General features: G+C 38.0%; 1 protein-coding gene across 7 annotated transcripts in view; it reads left to right on the top strand.

Moving 5' to 3' along the window:
- The window catches only part of SIPA1L2 (signal induced proliferation associated 1 like 2), a 270,170-nt gene that overhangs the window by 189,077 nt on the left and 57,708 nt on the right, over positions 1–23,385 (top strand). For all 7 annotated transcript variants that reach the window (XM_044002459.1, XM_044002462.1, XM_044002465.1 and 4 more), the window contains exons 8-10: positions 2,787–2,944; positions 6,012–6,588; positions 14,196–14,470. In XM_044002459.1, coding sequence (XP_043858394.1) covers positions 2,787–2,944; positions 6,012–6,588; positions 14,196–14,470 — 1,010 coding nt within the window. The remainder of the gene's footprint in view (positions 1–2,786; positions 2,945–6,011; positions 6,589–14,195; positions 14,471–23,385) is intronic.

Raw genomic sequence — 23,385 nt, forward strand, 5'->3', positions numbered from 1 at the left:
CTCTCTCTCCTTCAGAAATGCCCTGTGCCTATAGGTAGTTAAGGTAGACCCTCTTCAAGACATCCTTTGTCCCATTTTACAAAGGAAAATAATGTACTGGGAGAGAAAAAAATATGGATTCAGTATGTTGTCAAGGTAACCGGTCTTACCGTTTCCTCTACCTTGCAATTTAAATACCCCTGTGGAGCAATACTGAGTTGGGCACAAGTGCTATCTTAACGAGGAAGAGTAATTGGATAGAGTAGCAATAATGCATATCCTAATGAGTTGGTTTCCCTGCTATCTTTGTTTAATGAAAGGGCTGCCAGATGTAGAACAGCAACACAGCTGTCAGCCTGGAACCTGGAACCTCACCATTTGCTTTTTGGCCCTGACAGCTATGATCTCATTCTTTACTTTCCAGGTTGATAATTCATTTGTATTCAGTTTGCTGAATGAAGGACAGGATGAGTGGCTGTAGAGATTGGATTTGGTTTTAAAAAAATATTCTTAATGAGTGTATGTTTAAGGGTCTGATTTTCGTTGTTGTGAAACCATTCATTTATCATACCTGGAACTTGGTTTCTCTTGTCCACTCATGGGATATCTGGATCATTTGACTGACTTGGCTAGGGAAGGTAGATGGCAGGACAGCGATCTCAGAAGAATTTTGTTTACTTAAATGAGTGTGTGTTAGTGGCATGGTTATTTTTCTTCTTTATATTGACTATTTGACACTACCCTAGATTAATTGAACCTACAAGGCATGAGACCTAATTTGCTAAGTTTAATGTGAATTTTTTTTCAGGGCAATGGGGGTTAAGTGACTTGCCCAGGGTCACACAGCTAGTCAAGTGTCTGAGGCTGGATTTGAACTCAGGTCCTCTTGAATCCAAGGCCAGTGCTTTATCCATTGCACCACCTAGCTGCCCTAATGTGAATTTTAAAGACCATATTTTAGCTAAATTTGTAGATGGAGAATCAAAGCGGTGTTCCTTCTGAGTTCTATTAACTATTTGGATCTGTGTTTATGACCTCTGCTTTAAAAATCTCAAACCCTGCCCCTAGACAGGAAGTCATTTTTACCTGTTCACTATCTTAACCATGGTGAGTTCTATGGCAATTTTGTCTTCATACGTATTCAGACTGAGCTTCCTAGAAGTTTGTAATGAGAGAACAGCTTTTTAAAAATTATTATTACAAGAACAAAATACTTAATCACTTTAGAAACTTATGGTTGAATATTTGGTACATAGAGATGCATTCAACAAATATTTCAGCTATGTGCTGAGTTGACACTGTGCTAGATGCTTGTGATAAAAAAGGCAAAATCAATAAAGCCCCTGCCCTCAAGGAGCTTACATTCTATTAGAGAAAAAAAAGCATGAAGTAAATAAATGTATACAAAGAAATTTCTAGGAGGAATCAATATTGGATACATGTGACAAGTGGCTTTTGAGCTGACCCTTGAAAAAACCTAGTGATTCTATGAGGTGTCTGTAAGGAGGGGGTGCATTCCAGGTGGAGTATACTGTAGGGAAGACATTTGGGTGACTTTGGCTAGAATGCAGTTCATGAAAGAGAATAAAATGCAATGAAGGAGGGGCAGCTAGGTGGCGCAGTGGATAAAACACCGGCTCTGGATTGAGTAGGACCTGAGTTCAAATCTGGCCTCAGACACTTGACACTTACTAGCTGTGTGACTCTGGGCAAGTCACTTAACCCTCATTGCCCCACAAAAAAAAAATGCAGTGAAGGTGAGTAAGCCTGCCAAACAGGAGTTTGTGTAGTTTATACTAGAGAAAATTCACAACTGATTTTTTTTGAGCAAGAGAATGACAATCATACTTTTAAGAAAATCAGTTTCATAGCTGTGTGGAAGATAGATTGAAGAGGGTAGAGCCTGGAGACAAGGAGACCAATTAGGAGGCTATTATAGTAGCCTAGGGAGGGATGTGAAGGGTCTAAACTAATAGGGGACTTTTTAAGTAGAAGAGAAACTGCAGATGTGAGAGATGTTGATTTCTCTATGCTGAAATCTCTGTGAGATTTGGAGACTGATTGGATATGGGAGGTGAGTGAGAATGAAGAGAAGAGAGTAAATCCTATGTGAATTGAAGGATACTAATGACCTCAACAAAAATAGGGATGAAAGACTTGTCTCTTTGCCTAGTAGCCATGTTAGTTCTAATGAGTTTATATTAAATAATAGAACAGATGATGAGAGGAAGTTGAAATTTGCAAGGGGAAAAACAAATGAAATGCAAATATTAGATATACATGTAAATATTAGATGAAAAATGAAAGTTTGCCTCACTTTTTTGGCTTCTAGTAAAAATGAGGAAATCACAGGAGCTTCTGCTAAAATTTTATTTTAATCCAATTCTACAAGCATTTATTAAGTGCTTTCCTGGCAAGAAACTGTGCCAAAAGCTATGAGCTGCAAAGGCAAAACAAAAAACTATGCCTGTGCTCAAGGAGCTTACATTACACATGAGGGCTATAAAACATGAGAAGAAACTGAATGGAACACCAAAGAGGGATAGATTGCTTAGGCTGAACTCAAAAGTTAGAGGTATAAACTTGAACATTTATGTCAGCTCCTTTCCATAGATCCTCTGGTTTCAACCCAGTTTCCTGCTGTAATGCTAAGCTAATGGCAGTTAGCTTCTAAAGAATAGCTCTATTTTCTGAAGAACGTTTTTGAAATCAACTTCAATGAATTGTGCAATTTTCAAAAAAAAAGTATGAAGAAATATTTCCATTCATAATTTGCTTTTCTTTGTGTGTCCATTTCTTATGTATAGCTCCTAAGGAAAAGGCACATAGGAAATGACATCGTTACCATTGTCTTCCAAGAGCCTGGAGCACTTCCTTTTACTCCAAAAAATATCCGATCTCAGTTTCAGCACGTCTTTGTTATTGTCAAGGTGCACAATCCCTGCACTGAAAATGTGTGTTATAGGTGAGTCTGAATGCCCTAATTTATTTGGTTAGTTTGGTTCCTTTGTTGCATCTATTTATTTCTCCAAATTCCTACTCGATTCTGAATTATAGACTCCTCTCTGTCATTTTTTTTTGCCACTTAAGAAAGTAAAATATCTTAAAAGGAACATATAACTCTCCAAATCAAGTAAGTTCCCCAAATACACACACTCCTCTTCTTTTTATCCTTGCTACTTGTTTTGCTCCTAATTTCAAGCCTCTAAAATATGAAAAATGGACATTAGTCTCTGCAGTACAGTGATCATACATTACTCTGACATAAGTCCAAGGATGTGAGAAGCAACTCACTGTTCTTGAAACCTCCTGTGGGATAGCTTGACACTCACTTGGAAGAGTCATCAAATTAAATACAAAGACCTGGCAGCTTGTTCAGAGCCACAGACAAGATTTTAGTGGTATAGCCCTGAGCAAAATTCAATGTTACTCATTCTTTCATCAGAAATGAATGATAAAATACCAGAGCATGCATTTTCTAACTTAAAAAAGAACCCAAACTCAAACTAGTCCCAAAATTACATATAGGAATAAATGCAGATATTACCTGATAAACATTGGTACTCATGTCATTCAATGAATCAATAGTTTTCTTTGAAATTGAGGAGTTGTATCAATCCCCAACTTTGTTACGAGGCCATGTTTTCAAATTTACTTAAGCAGACACTGTGATAGAACATAACTTTAACCACGAAATGATTCAGAGAGATCATCATACTTAGCATATTAAAAAATAACTTGAATGTTTTCATTCTACTACTACCCATCTCCCTCTGTCAAAACCAAAAACCTCTTCCAATATTTCCATGATGATGAAAATGGAGGAAGAAGTGGTTTTGAGTTTGTTTTTGTTTTTCCCAGAGAAATGAATTGGTAACAGAAAGAGACAAGCTGGAAAGAATTGTTCAGTCAGCAAGCATTTGTTAGATATCACCTGTGTGCTGGATACTGTGCTAAGTGTTGGAGATACACAGAAAGGCAAAAAGGCAGTCGTCCCAGCTCTCAAGGAGTTTACAGTCTAATGGGGGAGACAAGATGAAGATACCTATGTATAAACAAGATATATACAGAATAAGTTGGAGATAATCAACAGAGGGAAGGCACTAGCATTAAGGGAGATTTGGAAAGACTTCTTGAAGGTGGGATTTTGGCTGGGATTTGAAAGAACCTACAATGCAGAGGTGAAGAAAGAGAGAATTACAAGAATGGGGGACAGCCAATAAAAATGTCTAAAATAGAGAAACGTAGTAGTGTCTTTTTGAGGAGTAGCAAGGAAGCCAGCATTATTAGATCTCAGAGTGTCTGGGTATCAGTAAAGTATAAGAAGACAGGAAAGGTAGGAGGGGAAAGGTTAAAAAGGGCTTTGAACATCATGGGATTTTATATTTGCATCTGGAGGCAATAGAGAGATACTGGAATTTATTGAATTGGGTGATATGGTCAAACCTATACTTTAGAAGTATCAGTTTATGGGGCAGCTAGGTGGCACAGTGGATAGAGGAGTACTTGAGTTCGAATCCGACCTCAGACACTTAACACTTACTAGCTGTGTGACCCAATTGCCTCACTAAAAAAACAAAAAACAGAAATATCAGTTTAACAACTGAGTAGAGAATGGACTGGAATAGGGAGAGACAACCCACTAAAAGGCTGGAAATTATAAGCACGTAGTCTTTATTAGATGCTATTGGACAAAATAGGCACTGTTTTCTGCTCATCTAAAACTACATTAGCTACACAATAGAGTCAAAACACCTCACTGTGGCCTTCAAGGCCTCCCACAGTTTCTGTCTTTCAGTTTCATGTCATTTTGTGATATGACCCTCTCCCCTCACATGTTCTATAGTTTCCTGCTTCCATGTATTTGCTTATTGCCATTCCTTCCCCTACATTTAAAACCTGTATAAGCCTACCATTTTCTCAAAGTCTAATTCAAATACTGTCTCTCCTCTGAAACTTTCTTATGCCTTCCAACCAGGTTTGATCTCTGTGCGTTGCCTTAAAGCTTACTTGAATTGTTTTTAGAACACACGATGTTCTTCCTTATATGTAGACATTTGTTTCTGTGTATAATTTCTATGCATTCCCCAGCCTAACTAGATTCTAAGTTCTTTGGAGGCAGGAGCCCACTCTACTCATCCTTGTAACTCATGGAGTATATGGCATCAATAAACATTTGTTATATTGACAACCATCATTGTTGATATAAGGAGTAGGTTTTGGTAATAGACCATTTTACAGGCAAACTAAAGGTATTTATATTAGATGTAAAATACTACAGGTGAAATATATGTAAGTTAATATACCACCATCCACCACCTAACAACCAGTTGGGTTCCTGAAGCTTCTGTCTCTGAAAGTTTCCTCCAGCTTTCTTCCAAATTTGAAGACCATGGTGCTATTCTTATTACTGAAATGTTTTGTTTTGTTGTTAATATTTTTCCTATGCAGCTCATGGATATATAGATGGCTGGCAGAAATGTCTGCTACAGTGGAATGAAATGTTTCCTTAAAATAGGCTTAATAGATGGCATAGACCTTTGATGGTAGAATCTGTGCTCACATGACCTAGGTTTGGGGATATCTACCCTAGCTTATCATCATGCTATTTTTAATGGCACATGCTTTTTCAGGTTCCCCATGGGCACCTCCAGTGATTCAAACAGGTGTATTCTTTGTTACTTGTTCCCTAAAACCCATGCTTGAATTCCCAATCCTCAACCAACCAGTGTGCTCATGACCTTTCTCCTTGGTTCTGAGGCCTCATGCTACAGATGACAACTGGGCATGGAATTGGGGGAGGGGTGGCATTGTGAAGAATAGCCTTCCTATTTTAAGTCACAAGTAAAGTAATCTGTAGGTGGCCTGGTTATCTTACTTGACAAGTTTTGATAAGAACTTAACACTGAGAACTTTGGTGTGTTCAGAAATTAGCAGAGCAAGAACTTGAGGGTCAGATGAGCTAACTGGAAAATTAGTAGATGGAAAGCTTTGATTACTAAATTTCTTTTCTATTTTTCCTTGCCCTGCAGTGTTGGAGTTTCAAGATCAAAAGATGTACCACCATTTGGTCCACCAATTCCCAAAGGCGTGACTTTTCCGAAATCAGCCGTTTTTAGGGACTTCCTATTAGCCAAAGTGATCAACGCTGAGAATTCCGCCCACAAGTCAGAAAAGTTCCGGGCTATGGCTACCCGAACAAGGCAGGAATACTTGAAAGATCTGGCAGAAAACTTTGTCACTACAGCTACAGTGGATACCTCCGTCAAGTTCAGTTTCATTACATTAGGTGCAAAGAAAAAGGAGAAAGTAAAACCAAGGAAGGATGCTCATCTGTACAGTGTCGGGGCTATCATGTGGAATGTCATAGCACGAGACTTTGGCCGCTCTGCAGACATTGAATGTCTCCTAGGAATCTCCAATGAATTTATCATGCTGATTGAAAAGGAGTCTAAGAACGTCGTGTTTAACTGTTCCTGCAGAGATGTTATTGGATGGACATCTGGATTAATGAGCATCAAAGTGTTTTATGAAAGAGGAGAATGTATTCTTCTGTCTACAGTGGATAATTGTACTGATGATATAAGGGAAATTGTTCAGAGATTAGGAGTAAGTACATGTTGTGATGTGGTAGCCTGTTCTTCATCTTTCTTCTTCTAATACCAGAATCGGTCTTGACCAATCAGGGAATTCTCCCATGAACACAATGTTTAGAAAGAGGTAGTTACTGTTTCTCGTAGAAGCAAAGTTGTCACACTTTATACCATTTTGAGCAGTTGCTAAGTAAATGGAGGTGGGGAGGGGCACAGCTCATAAAATGATTGGAGAAGACAGTTTTCTTGGTTCAAAATGATTCAGCATGAACAACTGCCGTGAGTAATTTCTCATGAAAAATGTTATTTTTCTGGCTCTCAGACAGGGTGTCTGAAAGGAAAACAACACAGCTGTCTTCAGATCTGTCACCCTCCAGTCTGGCAGTGAGGACAATGCAGTCTGAGTCAGGACACTTCTGAAGTGGAGCTGTGTGTGTCCTTACCATGAAAGGGTTTGATCCCCATGGTGATTTTAGGTGTTCACTGATCAAGTGACGGGGCCACCTCCGGGTATGGCAGGGTGTTCAGTCTCCTCTTTCATGCTTATCTAACTCAGCCCTGAGGCTATCAATGAAATGAGGTTACTGGTGCCAACTCATTTGTGCTCTACTCTGGTCTCCACTAGGTTATCACTAGCATTTTACTTCATATCGTTTTTGTGGAACCCCAAAAGTTACAAAGTCCTTAGGGTCATACTGATGTGGAAAAGAAAGAAAGGTTCAGATCTACCTTCCAACTTCAGCCATTGGGGGATCAGTAGGATCAATAGTGTTTGGCCACTGCTCAGTCATTCACAGTCAATTTAATGTGGCATTCCAGATTCCTCATAGCCCTGGTTCATCTCTAGTGAGGTTTGGAAAAGGACTTCTACTGCCCAAGACTAACATTTTGTGACTAATACAAATTTTTCTGCATGCTTTCAGGATTAATCTTAAGCCTAACCTGCCTACCAGTTATCACATGTGTCTCCAGAAAGACCCCCTCTTACCTCAGACTGCTAAGAGCAACTCTTGGGATAGCTAGATGGGATAGAGTATTGTCCCTGCAGTCAGGGGAATGTGAGTTCAAATCCAGCCTCAGATACTTGACACTAGTTGCGTGACCCTGAGCAAGTCACTTAACCCTAATTGTCTCAAACATCTGGGACTATCTCTAGACATCCTGATCTATATCTTACCACTGGATCCAGATGGCTCTGGAGGAAAAAGTGAGGCTGGTCACTTTGCAGAGCCCTCCCTCACTTAAATCCGGATTACTGCAAGTCATGACATCACTGTGATGTCATGGTCCTCTTTGAGAATGAAAGACAAACAGCAACAAGATCAACTCTTAAGCTGAGAATACTCAAATACCCAAATACTCCTGTCACTAGAAGATTGTCCCCATGTGAATGAGGGAACATAGTCCAATGAAACAAAAATAATTTGAAATGGTCATCATATTTACCTTTTAATGGTAATAAAAGTCTTAGAGTTTGTTAAGCAATTTTCCCCTTAAGGTGTTCAGAAGACAAGTATAAGATACAATTTGGAGTAGTAATTATACTAACACAATTTATTGAACAGCTTTTCTTCTAAAAAGCTCAGCATCTTCTTTACGTTTATTCCTGCCACCTCTATGTGTAGAACACTCATAAAATTCCTCCCAGCAAGTTCCTGGTGTCCTACTGCTCTGGCCCCAGGACTTAATTCTTTAAATGTTTTAGGATTTTAGGTATCTAGAGAGTGAATAACACAATATGACACTTGGGGAGGGGATAGAAGGAAGGAGATGAAGATTAGCTCCTGTATTGAAGGACCCAAAAGCATCTCTTCCATCTCCTTGAGGATTGCTGGTTGATGCTTTGGGGGGCTCGGCATATCCATATACTCTATTTGGAAGTTATCTCTGGGCTGAGCTGAATCTCACTCAAGGAAATCTGAGGACTTTTGTGAACTGCCAAGTCACTTCATTTGTCAGCAGTGAGGTCCTAGGAGGTACGTTTTAGGCTAAAATACTCTTTTTTTTAGTGAGGCAATTGGGGTTAAGTGACTTGCCCAGGGTCACACAGCTAGCAAGTGTTAAGTGACTGAGGCTGGATTTGAACTCAGGTCCTCCTGACTCCAGGGCCAGTGCTCTATCCACTACGCCACCTAGCTGCCCCTAAAATACTCTTATTGCAGCTTAGCATCCTTGGGCCTGCAAGGGACTATCCTCTTCTTCCTTTGCTCCATATTCCATGGATCTCTGGAAAGATATGAGACCAACCCAATATAAACCTGCATCATATGAGTAGTCCTGGGGATCTTAAACAGATGCTCCTTACGTCCCCATGTGTAAGGTTTTCTTCCTAATCACAGTCACTTAGATATTCTTTTGCCCTAAATGACCTCTCCTTGTCCCAGTCATTGGTACCCAGTTATTACAGTTGTCTCTATAGAGTAGCAGGGAACAGATAATTTTATTCTCATTTTATACAGATCCATTTTTGTATAGTGAAATGAGCACTGAATGGGAAATTAAGCAATCTGCAACCCAGTTGGAACTTTGCCCCTTACTGAGGGAGTGGATACTTAGTCTTTTGGAGACTACTTCCTCAGGTGTAAAATGAGAGAATTGGGCAAAATGTTTCCAAGATCCTGACAGGCCTAAAGTGTTTTTTTTTTTAATCAAATGATTGAGATTTGGAAGAAACTTTATAGATTGTGTCTGCACTGGTCATGTTGAAGATGAGAAAACCCAAGCATGGGATGGTGAAATGATTTCCCAAAGGACACAGAAGTAATAAGCAATAGACCTAGAATTTGAGCCTAAGTTCTCAGATGCCAAATTCAAAATTCCACAACAAAATGAGAAATCCTCAACACTGCAATCTTGTAGTTTGAAAATAGTGTGCACTGTTGCCAGAGAAATAGGAAACTACAATATACTTTCAATGTGATCTTTCTTACTTTCTAACGATGATAGGACATGTATTCACACTGACCCAAATGACTAAGATGATGGATAAGTCCACCTCTGCCTTTAAGATAAGCAAGGAAATCTATTTTCTTAGTGAGTTCCAGAGATTAGTTGGAGGCAAATTAGAAAAGCAATCACTGAGGAAACTTTGAGACCTTTTCAAGAGAGAACAAGGGAATTGTCTGGAAATTGTGCCAGTTTCAGGGGCTCGTTACAACTCTGTCTCCCCACAGAAAGTAATTAATAGTCTCAGAGACCACTTTGACTACATCAATATATATGCCTTACTCACAAATTCAACTACCTATGTATGTTTATCCAGCAGATCTATTTTTGTCCCATCTACTAGATTTAATGTATTATTAATCACTAAGTGACGATACTTTAAGAAGGTCTTAGAAAAGCATTCCTGTAAGTCAGTAAGTTGAAGTAGATGTTCAAAAGACTCATTGTTATTTCATGTACTAGTTATAAAAAAAGTTGCCCATCTGACTTTCTGTTGCTGTACTCCATTTTTGCCTAATTAAAGTGTTCTGGTTTGAGTCTTGAATAGACATAGATTAATGATGACAGTAGAGAGTAAAGTGGTTGTTACTATTTGCCCTTTTTTCAGTTTGAGAAATTAAAAAAAAACACTCTAGGTATAATATTTCTCATGTCTAATTTCTATCCCCAAAGATATGTAGTTTTTCATTATGTAGACCAAGATCCAGTGTGGAGGAGAGGGAGTATATATAGCTATTTCTCTTTCTTACCTTTTCTTTTTTTCTCTTTCTCCTTTTTCCTTCCTCCTTTTTTCTTTATATCAATTACAAAGAAATCATGGCTTGAAAGACCCATTCCAGCCCCATCACACAAAAATCCTTATGTCTAAAAGTATAAAATTTGAAGGAAATGGCTACTTTCCTGGACAGAATCTTTCTCATGTCTATGTCTAAACTGTGCATGTTCTTGCAGATGACATTCATCTCACTAATGCTCACCACCAGAGGGTTGGAGTATAACACATATACTTACTGTCTGTTCCCTGAACCCCATTTCATAGTTTTCTAAAATTCCTTCTTTGCTGTATGGAAGAGACATGCTCTCTGGGAGCATAATAGATCAAAGCGCATTCTACCAGTGTTTGTAATATCTCTTGCATCAGGGAGAACTTGAAAATGAAAACAAGAAAAATGTAAATGATCATGAATATAGGTAAGGAAAACTTGGGGCAATGGTAATGGGCTTTAATGTCTTAAAAACCATTTTGCAGTGACGTCTTCCTAACAGTCCTGTGAATTTAGGGTTTGGAGATTCCCAGGGCTAGCTATGCCCATGGTCATGTAAGTAGTAATTTGGCAGAGCATGATCTGATCCCTGGTCTTTTGACTCCAAATCAAGTAATCTTGTCACTACCTATGATAACTATGGATAAGGAAAAGAAGATGTGAAACTAAAGGGACATTGTAGAAAACTAAAATGACAAAACTCGATAACCAACATAAGGTCAAGAGAATGGATGAGATTTAAACTTGTAGTTCCAGTAAGAGTCATCAAACTATAGTTATTGGAAAGGAATGTTGCATTGGCACAGGAAGCCAAAGCACCTAATTTTCTGTTCACGATTGAAGTACAATATTTTAGTGGAAACTTCATGTATGTGAATAGGAATATGGACGGAATTAGTAGGATCATTTTGAAAGTCATCTTTGTACATATATGGTGGTTGAGATCCCCTCAGAGACAGACTTCTGTGAAGGCACAGAAGTGGCACAGTGGATAAGAGTGCCAGGCCTGGAGTCAGGATGATTCATCTTCCCTGAGTTCAAATCCCACCTCAAACGCTTAGTAGTTGTGTGCCCCTGGGCAAGTCACAACCCTATTGCCTCATTTTCCTCATCTATTAAATGAGCTAGAGAAGGAAATGGCAAAGCACTCCAGTATCTCTACCAAGAAAACCCCAAATGGGGTCATGAAGGATTGGACATGATGGAAAACAACCAAACAAGAACAAGAGATTAAAGAATAAATGGGAGGTAGCTGGGTAGCGCAGTGGATAGAGCACCAGTTCTGGAGTTGGTAGTACCTGAGTTCAGGTCTGGCCTCAGACACTTAACACTTACTGGCTGTGTGACCCTGGGCAGGTTGCTTGGCCCCATTTGCCTCACTAAAAAAAAAAAAGAATAAATGGGATATATAGATATAGATATAGTTATAGATATAGATATAGATAAGATATTTGGGCAAGGATGAGCTTTTGCTGGCGACAAGAATCAGTAGATGGGAAGAAAACAAAAGGAAAAGGAGAGAGTTTTCAGAGACCAGAAAGAATTACAGTTAAAAACCAAAAGGAGCTTCTCCACCATGTAATTCAGTAAATTTGTCTTTTCTTCTCTGTGCATCAGTATTTTGAGCTGTGAAATGAAGACAATATTTTCCACTGTGAATCTAATATAACACTAGTGTCAAGAAATTTCAACTTAGATAATGTCAAATATTGAGACTTCCCTAGTCCCAGTGTCATTGCTCACATAGGGGCTTCAATCAACCTATAATTCTGGATGTATTTATTGTCACATTTGCACTTGGCCTCCATGCAGATTTTTCATTTCATGGTCCTCTAAAAGACTATGTGATTGACCTTTGGTGAGGGCTCCATAAGAACATTTCTTTTCAACTTAAAATGGTACCATTACATATTTTTGAAGGAGTGCATCACCATTAAAATTGCAATTGGTGGGGAAGGAATAAAATGGAAGAATGTGGTTGAAGTGCAGGATTTGTTCTGTAGTTTTGTCAGGAGAGTGCCACAGATGTTTTTATATTAGCTCAGTGTAAAGATAGGAATCCTCAGCCTTTGAAAATTCAGTCCCTAACTAGGGGTAGCGGTTCCTCTCCAGAGCTCTTTAGTGCTCAAGCCTTCACTTCTAGGTGTGAGAGAGTGACTCATAATGTATAGAAGAGCGGTAACTATAGAAACAGCAAACACAATGGTGATGCATGGTGCCCTTTTTCCACAGCTGTTCATACAGATGTAGCTTTTATTAAAATAACTCTATAGGCATTCAGAGCATGCCTCATGGAGATGTACTGCTTATTAAACGGAGATGTGTGCATGATGTTTTCTAGCTTTGAGCTTCTTACTTAATGCCATTGTCATCATTAAGTATTACTTAATGAGCAACATTTTCGCAGTACTTTTAACCTGTTAGAGAATAAATGAGAGATGGAAGAAATGAATATTTGCTTGTTATTGAAGGAGCTGTGAAGCACTAAAAGGGAAATGGGGAGTGACAGCAATCTGCAAAACGAAAAATCAAATGAGCAGAATTTGGCAGAATTTACACTAACTGGGTTGGGCTATTAGTTTTTCAGTTCTCTTAATGAGAGAGACCCTAAAATGGACTATTGACCACTTTGGAATTGTGGAACTTGGGAAAATAAAGAAAAGGGAGGAGGACACAGACCTTTTTCCTTCTGATTAGTTCTGGATCTAGAGTTAGACCCTTCTATTGGGGGATCTTTTTAATGATTTATTGGAATTGGGGGGGGCAGTGATGGGCAGTTTGTGTGTGTGTGTGTGTGTGTGTGTGTGTGTGTGTGTGTATACATATATACAGATAGATGATGGATGGGTGGATGTGGAGATCCCCTGCAGGTGGACTGCCCAAAAAAAAAAATTCTACCAGTCTGACAGTTTTCACCACCCTTTTCCATACCAACCAGCATGATGGTCAACTATACTATGCCAGCCAGCAGTGGTAGATTGTAGAAAAAGAGAAAACAAGGTGGTCGAGATAAGCAATTTTTATTTAAAAAAAAAAGCCACCTGATAGGAGTGAAAATATTGTGTGTTTTCTGTCAACATTTTCTAAGTAATATTGCAATTTTTGAAGAAATTCTCAATTTTCACATTCCTTTAGTACTTTGGCAATAGAGGATTTTATTTTGGAAAGAAAAGTAAATCACAAAAAAGAGTAGGAAGGGGAGTCAGAAGTGATCTATTCTTATCTATACCTCAGTGAGAAATATCTATCCAACATGTCCATTAAGTGGTCCTCCAGTCTTTGCTTAGTGACATCCATAATGTGGGAAGAAGATGTACTACCTCTCCAGACAGCCTATCATGTATTTGGATATTTCCTGCTAAGAAATCCATGTTCCCCCTCCCTTTATATCATGCCTAAATTTACTTCTTTACAAAACCTTGCATATCTGTAAAACTGATAATAAAAAAGGAAGGGTGAGAATTGTCTTCTTAGCTCATCATAAGTATCCTCAAGTTCTGGGGTAATGAATTATAAGGAAACACAACTTCTCTGCTTAGAAAGAAGTAAATTATTGATATGTTTTAGCTTCATTTTTTGTGTATTTGATTCTCCAGTTATGGTGAATTGATACAACTGTCTTTGTCTTTAAATATTACAGAAAATGGACAGCTGGCTCTCCCCTCTAGGAAAGGCAAGAGAAACATCAGACTTTAGATATCTGAAAAATCCCCCTGATATTAATTTTTAGAGGAAAACCTTTGTCATCCAAAGATGCTTAATCAGCGATGACCCTATGCTAGTATGTGATGGGCATCATTCCATCACAGTAAACAGCTCTAAAAACAAATGAGTTTCTCAGCAATTTGAGGAAGATACTGAGGGGGATGGTAGTTTTTTAATTTGCCTTTTTAACCATCTCATCCTCCTTTAGATAGTGACCCGAGGATGTGAAACTGTGGAGATGACATTGCGGAGGAATGGGCTGGGCCAGCTTGGCTTCCACGTCAACTTTGAAGGAATTGTAGCCGATGTGGAACCCTTTGGCTTTGCCTGGAAGGCTGGCCTACGCCAAGGCAGCCGCCTTGTTGAGATCTGCAAAGTAGCTGTCGCCACCCTGACTCATGAGCAGATGATTGATCTGTTACGTACTTCTGTGACAGTCAAGGTAGTCATCATTCAGCCTCATGAGGATGGATCTCCCCGAAGGTAAGGGACCAAGAGTCTGGGGGTGACATTCCCAGGCATTCATTAATTATTTGGTTCTCTTTCTGCTTGTAACATGTAGCTACCCTTAAACATATTAACCAAAGCCTTTGAGAAATGCTGTTTTTTGTTTGTTTGTTTGTTTGTTTGGGGTGGGGGTGGTTTGGTAATATTACTTGGATTGTGGTCATTAGAGCAGTTCAGATTTAATTTGATTACCATGGAGTAAATGATAGAACCTAACCCACTAAACAATTTAATGGGAAAGGGGTCAAGGGAACAAGTATTTATTAAGTGCTTACTGTGTGTCAGCTCCTGCGCTAAGCTCATTACAAATATTTTTCATTTGATTCTCACATCTACCTTGGGAGATAGGTGCTATCATTATCTTCATTTTTAAATCAAAACTGAGGAAGACACAGATTAAATGACTTGCCCAAGGTCACACAGCTACTAAGTGTCTGTTGCCAGATTTGAAATCAGATTTTCTTGACTCCTTGCCCAGTGCTCTATCCTCTGTCTTCCCCTATCTATTGTTGATGTGTGTTTACACATGTGTGTGTGTGTTTTATGAAATGGACCATATAAAATACCTATACTGAGAAATATACCATATAAAAGCTGAGAGGACAGGTTAACTGAAGGTCAGCAAAAATGAATTTTCTTAATAAAAATCCTAATGTGCAAACCTTAAAAGACTATATAAATATTAGCTATGATTTAAAAAAAACAGTACTGTACTATCTTTTTTAAATTCTCTTTTATTTTCTTTTTCTAGTAGCAGGTTTGGGGTTTTTTGGTTTGTTTAGTGTGTGTGTGTGTGTGTGTGTGTGTGTGTGTGTGTGAGAGAGAGAGAGAGAGAGAGAGAGAGAGAGAGACAGCTTAGCCTTTGCCAGGCAAGAGACCTTTTGCTGAAAACCTGGGATTCCTTTTTTGCTTGATGAGGTCATTGTCAACACTAGATAGAAGAAACAAAGAGTATCTGCTTTTCATAGAAGGGTCATCAAAGCACTGACTGGCACTGGGAGGTGACTGCTTTTCTTTAGACAACCCAAGTAAAATGAGTGGAGTTGAATTAAATACGTCTAAATTTTGGAAAAGAGGCTGTGTGATCAGTTAGTCTCAGATTTGATTTTTTTTTTCCTAAGAGAAGTAAATATTGTGCAAAGCCACTAGAAAAAAAATGCCCTTAGTGAGAATGAGGACACAAAAAAGTAGGCACCACCTCTTTTTCTATCATGAAAACTATTTTTTTACACTTCTAGTTAAAAAAACATGCTGAAACATGAAGGAAGTATAGAGCGACAAGAATTAAGAAAGCCACCTTAGAGGAGCCATCCTTTTCAGATTAGGGCATATTAGTACTACATTGCATAGAATCATAGATTTTGAGCAGAAAAGTGAAAGTTTTTCATTTCTGTTCATATAACTGTGCTTCCTTCCTCATCTATTCCTCCCAAAATTGAAGGCCTTCCAAAGAGGCTTTTGCAATTGTCACATGACTGAAATTCTCTTTGGCATATTCTTTGAGAAAGGTGGTATTACTCAATAAATGTTACACAGTTTAGCATCAGACTGCTGCGTACTTTTGACAAAGGAGAAGTAAATCCACTGATTTATATTTTGTTCATGAAGTATGAGTAAACAATAGCATTTTCTGGTTAATAGCTGCTTACTGCTCTGGTAACTTTTGACATGTTAAAATTGGTTTAGGCTGTAGTTTCCCTTTAGCATAATGTTAACTTAAATGAAAAACAAGTCTTTTGTGCCCAATTAGGAAATATTACCTGCTTATGACAACAAGACAGCAATATTTGCTATTTCTGAGCTCTGGGGCAGTTATTTTTATATTCATGGCATCTTTCAATTGTCATTGTCCTAGTATATTTGGGAGTTGTGGGGTGGGGAGTAAATCCCTTTTTCCTGACTCCCAACATTCACAGTATGTACAAAATTTTTTAAAATTAGTAGTAACAGTGAAAAGAATTTTTTTTAGTAAAGTAGGCATTGGTAATAGCATATGTTATGGAGCCTAGATGCTAAAATATTCTAATAATAAAAAAATGTCATTCCAGTAAAAGCGTTAAGCTATTTATTGGTAAGGTTACTTTATGGTAATGCTCTTCTGTATATTTGTAACTCCCAAAATATTGGGATGAGAATTAAATCTACCTGCGCTAAAAAGCGGTAGGGAATAAAGTTTTTACTTCCGTGGTGGGATAAGATATATGGGATGCAAACTATATGGTAATTTCTACTACTTTTCTAATTGGAGTAAAAAAAATAAGAATAACATTTCAATCTTCACTTTTAGTTTAGTTCAAATGAAGCTCAGCAAGAATCTGGGATGATTTTCAAGCACTTGAGATACTGCATTTCTATATGGTCATATTATATTTGACATCTAATAAAAGTAATAGTTAACATTTTCATAGTGCTTTTCCCACTAACCATTTAGGTAATTAGCCAGTGGTTCTTGGCCTTATATATTTGTATCAGTTCTTTATGCATCTTGAATATCAGACTTTTATCAATGGTACTTCTTGCAAATCTGTCTTCTCCTTGATGGTTACTTTTCTAGCTACATTGATTTTATTCACATAGAAACATTTACATTTTATGCAGGTTGCAATACTTTATTTTGCATTTTGTGATTCTTTTTGTTCCTTGTTTGGGTAAGAATTTTCTCTCGAGCTATATTTGTGATAAACATTAAGAATTAGCATTAAGTAGCCATTGAGGCTTTCTGAGGAGGCAAGAGATATTTCCTGACCCATGTTGTAAGACATGGATAAAATAATTAACTACGTAAACCAACTAAATTTACCCTAAGTTTTCTGGCTAAAGTTTGAATATTTAGATTTGATTTTTTTTCCTAAGAGAAGTAAATATTGTGAGAACCCACTAGAAAACCAGTCTTCAAATCATTTTGTATTGCTTTATTTGTGCACATGCTGCATTCACATAAACTGCCTCCCTGATACCTCCCTTTCTCCCTCCAAAAAAAAAATAATAAAAATAAGCTCTTTGAGTGCAGGGATAGTTTCATTTTTGTCTTTTTCATTTTTTTTTTCTTGCAGGGCAATGAAGGTTAAGTGACTTGCCCAGGGTCACACAGCTAGTAAGTGTCAAGTGTTTGAGGCCGGATTTGAACTCAGGTCCTCCTGAATCCAAGGCCAGTGCTCTACCCACTGTGCCACCTAGCTGCCCCCCCTCATATTTGTCTTTCTATCCCTACCATTTGGCACAGTCCCTGGTACACAGTAGGCAGTTAATAAATATTTTTTAAATAAATTTTCATTTGTCTCTTTTTTAATATCACTATAGTTTCCCCCAGCATCCCTTTCCCTACCTCTCCCAGAGAACCATCACACAACAAATATTGCTCAATACATCAAAAATGTTTGAAAATATGTTTGACGTTTGTGTAGCTCCCACTTCTGCAGAGGGATAGGGGATGAGATTGTACTCTCTTACCTCTTCTTTTGAACTAGGGTTGTCCTTTATAATTCTGCAGCATGCACTTTTTGATATCTTTTGCTTCTTTTTTGTGTGATTCTTACCATTCATCTTACAGTTACTGTATATATTGTTTTCTTGGCTCCTTAATAAATATTTGACTTAGTTGAATTCATAGCTGACATGGCTTGTCATTGTCATACTGTTCCCAAGCACCCAAGCATCATCCTTCTTTTTTTTTTTTTTTTTTTCCAGGGCAATGAGGGTTAAGTGACTTGCCCAGGGTCACACAGCTTGTAAGTGTCAAGGATTTGAGGCCAGATTTGAACTCAGGTCCTCCTGAATCCAGGGTTAGTGCTTTATCCACTGTCCCACCTAGCTGCCCCCCCATCATCATTCATTTTTTAAGGAAGTTTTTAAGTTCAGATTAGTAGAATCTGAACTAACTAGTAGAATTAGTGGCTTGAACTTTCTTCAATCAGGCTTCTCAGTTCTCACAGAGGATTGTTTCTTGTATCCATATTTTTGGAACCATTTGTTGCCTGTAAATGTCTGGGTGCTCGGTGGTAACAAATGTGCTAGTTATCCAAACAGTTAGGTTTAAGAGGAATTATCCAAGTAATAACATTTCTCTATTTTTAAGATGGTAATGTTTCTGAAATTTAAATGAATGTTTTGGTTAGTTTGTTTCTGTAGATGAGGAGTGGATTTAATGCTATTTGTGTTTTCCAGTTTATCTGCTGTCAGAATGGGTTTTTTAACTTACCGCCTTGTAAGATGGTAGTGGAATAATTGAGAATGGGGAGGATCTCTAGTTTCCTTCAAAGCATAGGTGAGGTGCCATGTCCTGTAGGGGAGGGGACTTTTCCTCACCCCCAAGTTCTTTGTGCTTTTCGCCTCTGGAATGTTTCCCCCATATAGCACAGTACCTTGACTAAGGAAGTGCCTGAGAAGTTGTGTGTGTGTGTGTGTGTTTTCATTGAATTAATATATACATTACACTAAGAGATCTCATTGGCTAAAGATGAGTATATTCAAAAGATGAGTATTATTCAAAAATAATACTTTCTTTGGGATTATTAAGGAGAGAGTAGGTAGCCTGTTATAGACAAAGACACAGAGGCTATTTCCATCGTCAAGAAATTAACTGTCTTTTGGTTCTAATGCTAGAAGGAAAATACTGGATTTAGATGCATTTGTTGGACTGGGCCCAGTAAGATATTTAATTCTTTTTAAATTGCTCTACTTTGGGGAAACTACCAAAAACATGTCTGATAGGGGCAGCTAGGTGGCGCAGTGGATAGAGCACTGGCCCTGGAGTCAGGAGGACCTGAGTTCAAATACAGCCTCAGACACTTGACACTTACTAGCTGTGTGACCCTGGGCAAGTCACTTAACCCCAATTGCCTCACTAAAAAAAAAAAAAAAGAAAGAAAGAAACATGTCTGATAAATGATAGGTGTATAAGTGCTTTTAAAAATGACCCTAAGTATTAAGATTGATAGAAAATGGAGACCAAAAAAAAAAGATTGATAGAAAATGCTTCCCCCTTTATTTTGCCAACTACTTGAATGTCTCCTTGAAGAACATACCTTAAGATGTCTTAAAAAATAATTTCACTTGGTTCCTGTCAGTTTCTGTCAGTAGAATGGAAGCCCCCAAGTCAAAGAAAATATTTTGTCTATACATAAACCAGAAGCTACTTGGGAGACAGAATTATCAGGTAGGAAAAGGATTTATGCTGAGGGGAACTCAGAAATGTTTAGTCTTTCTTGAGCCTGAGGATGGTGTTAGTTTTCCTTTGAGAGTTTTACTCATTTGGGGGGTTTGTTTGGGTTTATTTGAGAGCAGTTAAATTTCATCCAGTTTCAGGAACACCAAACACAAATGACTGATTAAACCAAATCTCTCTCATTGGAATCAGCTTCTCTAAAGAGAATGCATACAGATTGGATGTGAGGGTCTTAAAGTGGGTTTTGGAATCATACTCTTCAAATGGAAATGATATTTTAACATGAATGAGGGGATATCCTAATACCCAATCCCAGTGGTAAAGAAGAATAGAAGCCACATGAGAAATTTAGTTAAGTTCTTCCTTGTTTTTGCAGTGGGAATGACAGATGGCTTCTAGTATAACTAGACAACCACTCTTAAATATAAACAAAACTTTTTCATTGATACTTTAAAAGAAAACATAGACAACTAACACTGTTGCTCTCTACTCAAGATTTGTATACATTTATTACAACACAGTATTGGTTACTATGTTATTATATAATATTTTATATTTATGTTATCAATTAATCTATTATTATTATTACTGTAAAGAGAAATGCCCCATCATGGTTTCCAAATGAATCCAAACAATGAGACCCAATGTAAAATTCCCAAGTCTTATGAAGGAGATCAATCATTGGTTGACAAGCATTTATCAAGTGCCTATTAATCTGCCAGTCATTGTGCTAGCTATTAGGTACACAAGGACAAAAGATAAATTGATCTTTGCTCTCAAAGAGCAGTCTGTCAGGGAAGAGAAGATGTCCATGTGTGAATATATACAGACTAAAGGAGAAACAGGGTGACTTAGTAGATAGATAGATCGCTCAGAGCCAGGATGACCAGGGATCAAGTCTGGCCTCTGAACTATATTGTGTGACCCTGGGCAGGTCATTTAATTTCTTTGTGGGCTGAGTAACTCTAAGACTAGAAGTTTTGGAGACAGTGCTAACATGAATTAGTAGAGGGAATTGCCTCATTCAAGAGTTCCCTGTGTCAGTGAAACCACAGGATCAATTAAATATATACAGAGTTAAGTACAAAGTAAATATGAGATAGAAGGGAAGGCACCAGCAGCTGGATAATCAGGAAAGTCTTTCTATAGAAGAAGATAGTGCTTGAGTTACATGTGGAAGGAAGTGAGGGATTCCCAGAGGTAGAGATGAGGAAGCGAATACCAGGGAGGGAGAGCTGAAGATGAGTGCTATATGTGAAAAAAGGCTCCAGCTTACCTAGACAGCTCAGTGTCACAGTGGGTAGAGCACTAGGCTTGAAATCAGGAAGACTCATCTTCCTGAATTCAAATCCAGCCCCAGACAGTTACTGGATGTGTGACCCTGGGCACATCACTTAACCCTGCTGCCTCAGTTTCCTCACCTGTCAAATGAACTGGAGAAAGAAATGGCAAACCACTATATTATCTTTGCCAAGAAAACCCCAAAATGGAATCACAAAGAGTCAAACGTGACTGAAATGACTTAACAACAAACAAACAACCATTTGCTAAACTGTGGAGTATGGGAAGTAGTATAATGTGTAAAAAGTCTAGAAATATAGGTTGGGACCAAGTTGTGAAGGGTTTTACAATCCAAACAGGAGTTTATATTTGAACCTAAAGGCCAAAGAAGCCATTGAAGTTTGAGTAGGAAAATGATCTGTTCAGATAAGCATTCAAGGAGAATCCCTGGCAACTATGTGGAAGATAGATTGGAATGGGAAGAGACTGTAAGATAATAAAATATTCTGAGAAAGAGTGATGAGAGCCTGAACTAAGACATTGGTTGTGCCATAGAGAAAGGAATTTTATGTGAAAAAAGTGGTGAAAATGAGAGCTGGTAATTGATTAAATATGTCAGATGAAAGAGAGTGAGGAATCAAGGATAACGCAAAGATACAAATCCAAGACTAGAAGGACGGTGGCGCCTCATAGAAATAGGGAAGTTTGTAGGAGGGGGTTGGTTTAGGGGGAGAAGGCCTATTTTGTACATAAAAAGTTAGAGATGTCCCCAAGACATTCAGTGTGAAATGTACAATAGCCATTTAGTGATGTATGTTCTGTGAGATGATATACCTTGAGAGGAGAGGAGGTCCCGGGATAGAGGCGGGTGGTCCACCCACAGTTAAGGGGTGGGATTTTAATGATGCCCTAGCAAAGAAGACTGAGAACGAGTGGTCAGATTAGTCTGAGGAAAACCAAGAGAGAACAGTATAACACCAACAACAAAAACTAGAGAAGAAAGCATGTGATCACCAGCATTAAATGAGTTAGAGAGATAGAAGGATGAGAACTGTGAATAAATGATCACATTTGGCAATTAAAATATCCTTGACTGTTAAGGTAGGAAGCCAAATTGCAAAAGGTTTACAAGTGAGGGAAAGAAAATAGGGACAGCAAGTGTAGATACTTTTTTTTTCTAGAAATTTGTGAGGAGAAATCTACAATGGCAGCCTGAGAAGATGGTAGGATCTAGTGAAGACTTTTAAGGTTGGGATAGACTTGGATATATTTGAAGGCAATAGGGAAGGAACCAGTAGGGAGGAAGAGATTGACAATTAGCGTGATGGGATGCTTGAAAAGAGAGGGCTGGATATAGAGTCAAGGGTATAAATAGAAGGGTTAGCCATGGAAAGAAAAAAACAAAACAGCCACCTTAATGATTAGAAAATGGAGGAGAGAAGAGAGAGTGGTAAATGATTTCAAGAGATTTTAAGATGAACATAATGGAAAAAAGGGAGCTCCCACTAAATGACCTCGATTTTTCTCAATAAATTAAGAGTTGAAGTCCTCATCCCAAGAGCACGAAGGGAGAGGGAAAAGAGAGACAGTTAAAGAGAAAGGGTACAATTTGGAATAATTTTGGTTGAGAGTGAAATAAGATATCAATTACGAAGGAGTAGAAGAAATTTTTTAAAACATTCCTAATAGCTAGAGATTAAATTGTTGTTTCTTCATTGTTCTATAAAAGGAAAATACTGAATGGTTATTCCTAGTTGTCTATTTGAATCAATACCCATGCCCTTTGGCAGCTTCGATTATTACTCAGATACTAAGTCTTCCACAACGTACTTGTGAATAGGTAGAAGTTGTATGTTTGTATTCCACAGATTTATTTTTGTTAGCTGCAAAACAAGGCCACTAGCTAAACAGACAGCTAAAATTTATTTAAATCCTCTTATGGGTGAAGCACTGCCCATTGTATTATACTATATAGATAATACCAAACAGTGAGGAACATTTATAGACAAGAAAAGTCCCTTTTTTTGCTTCACCCTATAGGACAGAGCTAGGAGCTTTGGGTGGAAGTTGTGGAGCAGAAGACTTAAGCTTGATGCAAAGAAAAAAAAATTTTCTTTTTAATTACATTTTAATAACTTTTGTTTTCATGTTGCCTAGATTTCCCCCTGTATCCCTTCCATTACCTTCTCCCAGAAAGACATCATTTATAACAAACAATTTTATTTTAAAACAAAGAAGGGTTTGGGGAAAACATAAATCAGCAAAACTGACCAAAGCATATTTTTTTTAAAAATCTGATGTTATTTATATGTCATGTTCCATATCCATGGACCCCAATCTCAGCCTTGGAATTGTAGAGAGAAGGCCTCTCCTCATCTTGTGAGGTCATGCTTGTTCTTCATAATTTCACAATGTTCAGTTTCTTTTTTTAATTTAAATTATTTTT

Source organism: Dromiciops gliroides, chromosome 4, assembly GCF_019393635.1.
Source record: "Dromiciops gliroides isolate mDroGli1 chromosome 4, mDroGli1.pri, whole genome shotgun sequence".
In the NCBI taxonomy this organism is placed as follows: Eukaryota; Metazoa; Chordata; class Mammalia; order Microbiotheria; family Microbiotheriidae; genus Dromiciops; species Dromiciops gliroides.